At 38.7% G+C, this 11192-nt stretch overlaps 1 protein-coding gene across 2 annotated transcripts; it reads left to right on the forward strand.

Moving 5' to 3' along the window:
- Window positions 1–1757: 1757 nt before the first annotated feature.
- On the forward strand, window positions 1758–7670 carry LOC142548111 (uncharacterized). Of its 2 annotated transcripts, none has more exons than XM_075656456.1 (2): window positions 1758–2816; window positions 7540–7670. In XM_075656456.1, exons 1-2 carry the CDS (start codon window positions 2318–2320, stop codon window positions 7593–7595), a joined length of 555 nt encoding a protein of 184 aa, XP_075512571.1. In that variant the 5' UTR covers window positions 1758–2317; the 3' UTR covers window positions 7596–7670. The 2 variants fall into 2 exon arrangements, with proteins under 2 accessions (XP_075512571.1, XP_075512570.1); XM_075656455.1 differs by having other exon boundaries at window positions 7537–7652.
- The last annotated feature ends 3522 nt before the right edge of the window (window positions 7671–11192 follow it).

Genomic DNA, 11192 nt, shown 5'->3' on the forward strand with positions numbered 1-11192 from the left:
GCTTCGAATTTGGTTGTTCTTGGTATATTAGTTTATATAAGTGAAGAATTGAGCTTTTCCCCTAATTTCCAGCTAGGTTTCCGGCATGAACAGTATTTCCGGCGACTTGTTCCGGCGAGCCACCTTTGCGAAATTTTGTTGTGCATTCTAGCTTCGTTTCTTGAGGTATTAAGTTTGGAATTTCAGAATTTGTATGGGTTTAATAGGTTTCCTGGATTTCGAATTTTAACCGAGACGATTTATTTTGGTTTAGTCGTTTGGTATACATTATATTAAAGTGTATAGCGGATTTATATTGTAGGTTTTATCGTTGGACGAGTTCATCCGATATTCCTTAAGATTTTCTGTGGTATTGTAAGCTATAGTTGAGGTACGCTCAAACCTATATTATTATGACGCTTATATTGGCGTGTAAGAATATTCGATGAATGTTTTTTGCTATTATGTGCCTTGAATGTTTATTCTATTGCATTCATGCATAAATTATATTGACATAACATATTGAGCCTTGACTCCTTTGACGGCTATTTATGTTGATTCTGTTGAGATTTATTGAGTAATCATAGGGACGAGTGGGTTAGGATTAGCCACATTCCCAGATGACAGCTAGGGACGAGCGACTTAGCTACTCGCATTCCCTATGCTACGTGCATGGACGAGCGGCGATTTGATGTTGCATTCCTGGCACAGGTGGCCACTTTTACTGTTGATGATGCTATTCGTTTGGAATCCATTTGGTATCCATTATTCCATTTTTACCATTCATGCATCGCATAGCATTGCATTTACTTGATATTATTACATGTCCATTATTTACGTCATGATTTTGCTGGTTTGTCGTACTGGGGTCCGACCTCTGATTTCTTTTGATGTTGTGGTTGTTTTTGATGACATAGCAGGTCATTCCAGGGGTTTTGACGCGTCTGGTGGAGCGTCAGCGAGTGGTACCCAGTAGTCATTCGGTTGGTGTCAGCGTTCCCAGATATTTATATATATTATGCTGGTTTGATACATTTGCCAGGGATATGCCCTGTGTAGCTGTATGGTTATGTTTTAATGTTGTTTGGATTTTATTTGTGGTATGTTGTGTCTAGTCCTGGCCAGTGCGGCTGTAGGATGTTGGTGTGGTTGATTGTGAAACTGATGCTATTTTCGAGCGTATATTGTTATTGTTGTGTTTTGAAATTTTTGGGATGTCCTACTTTCAGGGAGGTCAAGCCGAAATTTCTGTAGGCTCTAATGAACATTTTAAACTCGTTTTCGCTGTTTACACCATTTAATCATTGTTGTGTGGTAATTAAATATTAAGTAAGTGCACGGGCCCTGACAGTTTGGTATCAGAGCGTAACTGGGATACGCTCGAATTAAAGTCTAGGACACTCGAGTTTAGGCACAAATAAAATGATTGTGCATGTGTTTGATTATTTGCTCTTACTTGTTTATAAGTTTTGAATTAATTGTATCTGCATGACTAGAGCGTATTAGTTTAAGTTTCTGCTCTTATACTTAGCCGATTATTTTTCTGCCTGTGGATTAAATCCTTGTGTCTTGTAGATGGCACCGGGACGTAAGGGTAGAAAAGGAAAGGAAGTTGTTCAGGAATCTGAAGCTCCTAATGTGAGAGGACTTAACGAGACTGATTGGGGAAGACGAGGTCGTCATCCTCGTGGTGAAGCACGAAATGTTAACGTGGAGCATGAAGTGGATCAATTGACTAGAGGAATGGGTGAAATGGAACTAGGTGATATCCCGATTTCAGAACATACGTCCTCCTCGATTCTTTGGGAATGAAGATGGTGAGAAAGCTATAGCATGGCTAAAAAGTATGAAGCGTTTGTTCAATATGTTGGAGTACACCCCTGAATTGCAGCTTAAGTTGGCTATTTGTCAATTGAAAGACCGAGCCCAGTTATGGTGGGAAACTACTGAGGAGGCTTTGAAAGAATCAGGTGAAAGAGTTACTTGGGATGTATTTTGCGCTCAGTTTGCTCGAGAGTATTCACCGCCTTCGTACTATTCGGCCAAGGAAGCTGAATTCAATAGATTGACTCAAGGTAATATGACTGTAGTGGAGTATGCCTCTCAATTTTTAGCGCTTCTTGCCTATGTTCCTCATGTTGCTAGCAGTGATCGGAACAAGCTATCGCATTTTATGTAAGGATTGAATCGAACCATTTGCACTTTAGTAGTCGCTGGAGCACCTGTTAATTATGTCGATGCTATAGAGAAAGCCAAGAATGTGGAGGCAAGTCTACTTTTGGCAGAACCACAGTCGGTTCAACTAGGCTTTCCTCAGAGTTTCGGGGGCAATGTGCCGATGCCAGTTGGTGCACCACTATACCATCCTTTACTGCCGTATCAGCCTTCGCAGTCTTATCAGCAACCAAAGCAGCAAAACTTTAAGGCCAAAGGGAAACAGTTGAAGAAACAGACTCGTAGTAGTTCTTCTAGTTCTGGCAGTCAGCGTGGAAGTTCAGTTGGGTCCCCAGGTGGAGTATTTTGTGATCGTTGTGATGGTAAGCATTTCAGCACTCAGTGTACGGGAGTTCACGGATCTTGTAATATTTGTGGGCAAGTTGGACATTATGCTAGAGTATGTCCGAATGCAGTGAGGCAACAATTTCAGCAACCTCAGTTTGGTCAGGATTTTAGAGGACAAGCAACTAGGCCTTTTGTTCCGACTCAGTCTTTTCAGCAGTCTAGCTATCCTCAGCCTAGAGGTTCTGCACAGCAGCGTTTCCCAGGGCCACAGCAGGCTCGAGTTCATGCTTTAACCCAGGATCAAGTTCAAGACGCACCGGGCGGAGTTATCGCAGGTATCTGTCTTATTTTTGATCATCCTGCTCGTATACTGATAGACACAGGAGCATCTCATTCATTTGTATCTGTTGTATTTGTTGATGAGAATGAGATTGCTACTACTCCGTTGATAGATACTGTGTCAGTCTCTACACCTGCTGGTGTATGTTTGATGTCTCATGAGATAATTCTGAATTGTGTGATTAGATTCGATGATAATATTATGATAACTAATCTCATCAAGCTAGATATGTTTGACTTCGACTGTATTCTGGGAAAGGATACTCTGTCTAATTATCGAGCTACCGTTGATTGTTTCCATGGAGTCGTCAGATTCAGACCGTATTATGGCAGTAAATGGAATTTTTACGGTAGTGATTCGCAATCACGTATTCCATTAGTGTCAGCAATGGAAATGTTTAGAATCTTGTCGACAGGAAATGAAGGATTCATGATCTATGCAGTTGATGCGACACAGGGAAAAAGATTTGAAGTTTCTGATATTCCTGTTTTCAAAGAATCCCTTGATGTATTTCCCGATGAAATTCCTGGATTTCCACCCCAGAGGGAAATAGATTTTAGCATTGAGTTGGTGTCCGGGACAAATCCTATTTCTAGAGCACCATATCGTTTGGCTCCAGCGGAATTGAAAGAACTCAAAGAGCAATTACAGGACTTACTGGAAAAAGGCTATATTAGACCAAGTATGTCACCTTGGGGAGCTCCGGTATTTTTTGTAAAGAAGAAAAACGGAACGATGAGAATGTGCATTGATTACAGACAGTTGAACAAAGCTACTGTGAAGAATAAGTATCCTATGCCGCGTATCGATGACTTGTTTGATCAGTTGCAGGGTACATCAGTGTATTCAAAGATCGATCTCTGTTCAGGCTACCATCAGCTTCGAGTTCGAGAGGAGATGTTCCGATGACAGCATTTCGAACGCGTTATGGGAATTATGAATTTCTAGTTATGCCTTTTGGATTGACTAATGCTCCTGCGGTTTTTATGGATTTGATGAATCGTGTTTTTCGAGAATTTATAGACAGATTTGTTATTGTCTTCATAGATGACATTCTGATTTATTCAAAAACAAAGAAGGAGCATCGAGAACATTTAAGGTTGGTCCTTCAGACACTCAGAGCAGCACAATTGTATGCAAAATTTTCTAAATGTGAATTCTGGCTGGACAGAGTAGTATTTCTGGGTCATGTTATATCAGCTCAAGGAGTATCAGTGGATCCTAGTAAACTGGAAGCTGTTATCAATTGGCCAACGCCGACGAATATTTCCGATATTCGCAGTTTCTTTGGATTGGCAGGATATTATAGGCGTTTTATTGAAGGATTTTCTATTATAGCAAGGCATATGACTCAACTAACGCAAAAAGATCGACGTTTTGTGTGGACTGATGAATGTGAGTCAAGTTTTCAGACTTTGAAGGAAAATTTGACAACAGCTCCAGTGCTAGCTTTGCCATCAGGCTCAGGTGGATATGTTGTTTGTTCAGATGCATCTCTAAATGGACTTGGTTGTGTTCTAATGCAAAATGGGCGAGTGATTGCATATGCTTCTCGTCAGTTGAAGCCGCATGAGACCCGATATCCAGATCATGACTTAGAGTTGGCTGCTATTGTGTTTGCATTGAAGTTATGGCGTCATTATCTGTACGGTGAGCAGTTTGTGATTTATTCGGATCACAAGAGCCTTAAATATCTTTTCTCACAGCCTGACTTGAAAATGAGACAACGTCGATGGATGGAGTTACTTAAAGACTTTGATTGTGAGATTCAGTATCAACCAGGTTGAATGAATCTTGTTGCAGATGCTCTCAGCAGGAAAGTTCAGAATGCTATGCTGACATCTTTGACTATCTCTAAAGTTCACGAGCACTTGGGAACTTCAGGATGGACTTATCAGATCAGTGGAGACTACTTTATAGTGTCATCTATTCAAGTCGAGCAACAGATTTTGTCCAGAATCAAAGCAGCACAGAAGATCGATCCGCATATTCATAGATTGAAAGAATTGTCTCGAACAGGTCAGACAGAAAAGTTTAGTGTTGCTTCAGATGGTAGTCTGCGTTTTAATGGTAGACTTGTGGTTCCTAATTTGATAGATCTGAAAGAAGCCATACTAAGGGAAGCAAATTGTAGTCGACACAGTATTCACCCAGGAATACGAAAGATGTATGATACCTTGAGAGCTCATTATTGGTGGGAAGTTATGAAGAAAGATATTTCTCATTTTGTGGCTAAATGTTTAACATGTCAACAAGTTAAAGCCGAGAGAATGAGACCTGGTGGAATGTTACATAGTCTTGAAGTGCCGCAGTGGAACTGGGAGCACATTGCTATGGATTTTGTGACTCATTTACCTCGTTCTAATCGTGGTTGTGATGCGATTTGGGTGATTGTTGATAGATTGTCTAAATCTGCTCATTTTATTCCGTATGATCGTACTTTTACTTATTCGAAAATGGCGAAACTGTACATTGATCATATAGTAAGATTGCATGGTGTGCCAATAACCATAGTATCTGATCGTGATCCAAGGTTTGCTTCGAAGTTTTGGGGAAGTTTGCAATCAGCTTTGGGTTCAAAGTTGGCTATGAGCACTGCCTATCACCCACAGACAGATGGTCAGCCAGAATAAACCATTCAAACACTTGAAGATGGGTTACGAGCAGTAGTAATGGATTTCAAAGGTGGTTGGCAAGAATCATTGTCTTTGGTTGAATTCTCTTACAATAATAGTTTTCAGGCAACAATCGGTATGGCACCATTTGAAGCTTTGTATGGAAGAAAATGTAGATCGCCGATATGTTGGGAAGATGTAGGAGAAAGACAGATGTCAAGACCAGAATTTATTCAAGAAATGAAAGATAAAGTTGAATTGATCAGGAAAAGGATGAAAGCAGCCCAAGATCGCCAAGCCAGTTATGCTAATAAAAGGCGTAGACCTTTAGAGTTCCAAGTGGGAGATTATGTTTTCTTGAAAGTATCACCATTCCGGGGTTCTATGAGATTTGGACATAAAGGAAAGTTAGCTCCGCGTTATATTGGTCCGTATATGATTGTTGAGAGGATTGGCACATTGGCGTATCGTTTGGATTTGCCGCAGAGTTTGTCTTTGATACATAATTGATACATAATGTGTTTCATGTATCTATGTTGCGAAAGTATGAGCCAGATCCGTCTCATATATTGAATTCTGAAGATGTGGAGTTGGAAAATTCTCTTAGCTATGTTGAACATCCAGTGCAAATTTTGGACCGCAAGGAAAGACAGCTCAGGGGCAAGATGATTCCACTAGTTTTGGTACAGTGGAGTAGACTATGGAAGAGAAGAATCTACTTGGGAATTAGAGGCAAAGATGCGACAAGAATGGCCTCATTTGTTTGAGAATGTAATGAATTACGCGATGTATTCTGAATTTCCTATGTATTATCAGATGTAATGTTGTGGATATCAGTGTTGTGTTTGTTAGATTTCGAGGACGAAATCTTTTATTAGTAGGGTAGAATGTGAGGCCCAATAACTTATTCTGAGCCCAGCCCATTTTTCATTAAATTAAGCACCCAACCCCGTTTGAGAAATCAGAATAACATATCGCTCTATTCGAGAAAGCTCTTCCCCAGCCTTGCTCGTCGCCTTGTTTTTGTTTTCTGCCGTCTTCGCGTAGCGCCGCCAGCGGCCGGAATGTTAGTGCAGCAGCTAGTAAATCTTCTTCCTTCAACCTATTAGCTACTTCCTGCTGTGAATCGAAAGGTGTAGAGCTCGATCGGTCCTGTTTTCCAGCAATTGTGCGTGAGCTTCGATTCGGTTTAGGTAAGCTTTTGGATTCGAATTTTTGTTGTTCTTGGTGTATTAGTTTATATAAGTGAAGAATTGAGCTTTTCCCCTAATTTCCAGCAAGGATTCCGGCGTGAACAGTATTTCCAGCGACTTGTTCCGGCGAGCCACCTTTGCGAAATTTCGTTGTGCATTCTAGCTTCGTTTCTTGAGGTATTAAGTTTGGAATTTCAGAATTTGTATGGGTTTAATAGGCTGCCCGGATTTCGAATTTTAACCGAGACGATTTATTTTTGTTTAGTCGTTTGGTATATATTATATTAAAGTGTATAGCGGATTTATATTGTAGGTTTTATCGTTGGACGAGTTCATCCAATATTCCTTAAGATTTTATGTGGTACTGTAAGCTATAGTTGAGGTACGCTCAAACCTATATTATTATGACGCTTATATTGGCGTGTAAGAATATTCGGTGAATGTTGTTTGCTATTATGTGCCTTAAATGTTTATTCTATTGCATTCATGCATACATTATATTGACATAACATATTGAGCCTTGACTCCTTCGACGGCTATTTATGTTGATTCTGTTGAGATTTATTGAGTCATCAGAGGGACGAGTGGGTTAGGATTAGCTACATTCCCAGATGACAGCTAGGGACGAGCGACTTAGCTACTCGCATTCCCTATGCTACGTGCATGGACGAGCGGCGATTTGATGTTGCATTCCTGGCATGGGTGGCCACTGTTACTGTTGATGATGCTATTCGTTTGGAATCCATTTGGTATCCGTTATTCCATTGTTGCCATTCATGCTTCGCATAGCATTGCATTTACTTGATATTATTACATGTCCTTTATTTCGTCGTGATTTTGCTGGTTTGTTGTATTGGGGTCCGACCCCTGTTTTCTTTTGATGTTGTGGTTGTTTTTGATGACATAGCAGGTCATTCCAGGGGTTTTGACACGTCTGGTGGAGCGTCAGCGAGTGGTACCCAGTAGTCAGTCGGTTGGTGTCAGAGTTCCCAGATATTTATATATATTATGCTGGTTTCATACATTTGCCAGGGAGATGCCTTGTGTAGCTGTATGGTAATGTTTTAATGTTGTTTGGATTTTATTTGTTGTATGTTGTGTCTAGTCCTGGCCAGTGCGGCTGTAGGATGTTGGTGTGGTTGATTGTGAAACTGATGTTATTTTCAAGCGTATATTGTTATTGTTGTATTTTGAAATTTTTGGGATGTCCTACTTTCAGGGAGGTCATGCCGAAATTTCTGTAGGCCCTAATGAACATTTCAAACTCGTTTTCGCTATTTACACCATTCAATCCTTGTTGTGTGGTAATTAAATATTAACTAAGTGCACGGGCCCTGACACACATACTCATTATTTATAATATATCATGCATATATTATAAATAGTAAACTTAACAAGGGTGATCAATCATGTGAGCCAAACACGGGCTAGGTCCAATCCTAGGAAATGCATGGGATGCAAATGCATAATTACATAAGCTTTCAATATTTAAATGTCTTCGATCTTCATAATCATCAAGGCCCACCATCTTACAATCTTGATCTTCCACTATACGGATATTTACAAATAAATATCCATAGCAAATAGGGATACATCTAATGGGATTGGAACTGACTATAAACCAAGCCAACTTATAAATTAAAAATTATTACAATCATTCACAAAATATCCTAGCGTACACCTAGATAATTATGTTTGAGCTTTTGATCATCATTCATGCATAATATCACATATCATACACCATCAATTAATTATCACAATAATCAATTGATCCAATATTATATATCATGTTCCAATCGCTAACCGCCACGATTATAAATTAAATTAACAATGAAAATAAACTGCTTTATTCATTTTCTAATTAATTTATTTGAAAACCGATTTTTTTGTAAAGCACAATTTACTATAAATAATTAAAGTCCAACTTCAACTATTTATTTTATGAGAAAATATACACATATTTTGTATATTTAAACTTAAGGGCCCAAATAGACATTTTTCACAAAAAAATGTTTTTGGTCCATTTAAATTTCACAAAATAACAACCATCCTAATGGTCCAACAAACTTAGGGCCCATGACACTTTGATATCTTAAAACACATTTGGAAACCCTAGCCGTCATCGTCGTTGCCAGAGCTCCGTCCCCAGAATCCGGCAAACAAAAATATTTATTTCTTTTAAATTTTGATGTGGTGATTCGCACTGCCCTTGCTTCCCGAAATGGGCAGCCCCTCTAGCAGCCCTAGCTGCCCGAAATGGGTAGCAACCATGCGCCGAAACACCCCCAAAAATCGGCCCTCGATTCGTTATGTCGATTTCTCATGCGGTTAGAAATAAGTTTTCAATATAATATCATGCATTTGCAACACAAAAAGTGACCTAAGCTCTGATACCACTTGAAAGGAAATCGTTTACGGGTGCCCGGAATGCGCAACAGAAGTTTTAAAAATAATTTACAAGAGCAAAACCCAAGCACCCCTCACTTAGTGTGTAGCAAATACGAAAAACACAAAACATACATAGGGTGTTTAAGTGTTTTACCTATCAATCCCAAAGATTGATGATGACTCCAACTAAGATGATAAACAAATTATCTCTTTAATGGTAGACAAGTCTACAGGCTTCCCATGAGCACACCTTGCTCAAAATCAAGCCCACCACCAAGAAGCTAGAACCAGCTTACACTTGCACTAGAAAATGTAAGGCATTTTTCTTGGAGAAGTTTGCTATCAAATCATCAAAATGAAGAAGCAATTGTTGAAAGAAAATTCAAGGAAAATTTTGGCCATGGTGGATATTCCAAAGGCATGCTAGCCTTTAATTTGAAAAAGTTGACTCCCAACCTTTTACCTTCCTAGCATGTTATTTGAGTTTGTAACATTTACAAAGCACGTGGACTATTATTTTAATATCTCAAACACATTTGAGATCAATTAAATCTTAATTGAATTTATTCAAGCCCACTAGTTAAATAATTATTTTCATTTGGGCTCTACAAGACTTATGTTATTTAATTAATTTAACACTTAAATTAATTTAATTATTTGGACTCTATTACGTCCACTAGTGTTTAATTAATTCAACACTTGAATTAATTTAATTAATTCCATAACTGTTGGAAACTGAATTTCGGATGTTTGAAAAACTGAGAGTCTAACTGATCTAAAAAGAATGATAACTTATGTAAAACATGTTGCCATTAACTGAAGAAAAACACGCAGACTTTTGAAGGCAACTGAACCAGCAACTGAACTACGTAGACAACTGACTGATCAGTTGGAACTGATCAATTACTACAAAAAGTTGTGAGCTTCTCGACTACATTCTATCAGCTGATCCCTCAACTATACACGTCATCAGTTAAGAAATTCAACTGACAAAAGCTGGCTGCAACCAGTAGTGTGATCACCGCATTACAGAAAAGCTGCGGTGTATGAATGTCAGAATAATGTTGACGTGGCATGCAACGGGTAGAAAGGTTCAAATTGTATTTAATATTACCGATAGAGGGAAGCCTATAAATAGCAGAGAAGAGCAACGGAAGATAACTCTCGAACTACTGAGTCATTGAACATCTGAATTCTTGAGCACTTGAAATCTTTTCAGTTACTCTGCTGAAATTTTTGTAAACAGAAAAGATCACTCTTATTGTATACATTCATAGCTGCTAGACTATAATTCGAGCTTTCAATACAAACTATATTACTCGATCTAGATGAGATCAGTTGTGTTAGATTTATTCATATCTATTGAGTTATGAAAACTAGTTTGTAACTAAGAGTTTCAGTTTGGTATTGTTAAGTCCAAAACTGAAGTGGGTCTGTCTAAGTGTTTGTGTCGATCAATGTCTTTTAGTGTATATCATATCCTTGAGATAGACGGGATGACGTAGGATTGTTTGAAATCTCCGAACATCCATAAAAACTTGTGTCTTATTATTTCAGTTTTTATTCTATCTATCAGTTAGTTTATTTACGTACAAATATTTGTCAACTGATTGATATTGACTTGGAAGATTCTTGAGTACCAGTTTATCACTAAACTGACTCGTCAGTCGAAAAGGTTTTGTAAATTTTGAGAGTTTATTTAACCTCCCCCCTTGTGAACACTCTTTCACCCTTAACCGATCCTATCAAGTGGTGGAATCTTGTTCCAGAATACTTCCATATACAAAGTGATCAATATCTCTTCATTCAACAAAATTTCAATGTTCTCCAGAGAAGACTATGATAATTGAAAAATCGGAATGCAGGCTCATCTAGCTGCACAAGATGATGACATGTGGTATGTTATCACAGACGGACCAATGAAGATATTGAAGGCAAACACAGCTGTTGCCATAACTGATGGGGCACCACATCGTATTGAAAAACCCCGAGATGAATGGACAGCTGAAGATAAGAGAAAATCCAATATGGACAACGTGGATAAAGATATCTTATACAAAACTCTAGATAAGTCACTTTCAGCAAGATAAAAATGTGCAAAACTGCCAAGGAAATATGGGAGAAATTGATACAACTTTGTGAGGGAAATGAGAAAACCAAAGAGAATAAGCTATC

The sequence above is a fragment of the Primulina tabacum genome, chromosome 6, assembly GCF_025594145.1.
Source record: "Primulina tabacum isolate GXHZ01 chromosome 6, ASM2559414v2, whole genome shotgun sequence".
NCBI lineage: Eukaryota > Viridiplantae > Streptophyta > Magnoliopsida > Lamiales > Gesneriaceae > Primulina > Primulina tabacum.

Bases quoted from the DNA above. Each gene is read 5' to 3' on its own strand.
- LOC142548111 (XM_075656455.1), top strand. From the start codon at position 2,318: ATGCCAGTTGGTGCACCACTATACCATCCTTTACTGCCGTATCAGCCT. The intron at 2,817-7,536 runs GTATCTGTCTTA...TTGATGACATAG, and splicing joins ACCGGGCGGAGTTATCGCAG to CAGGTCATTCCAGGGGTTTT.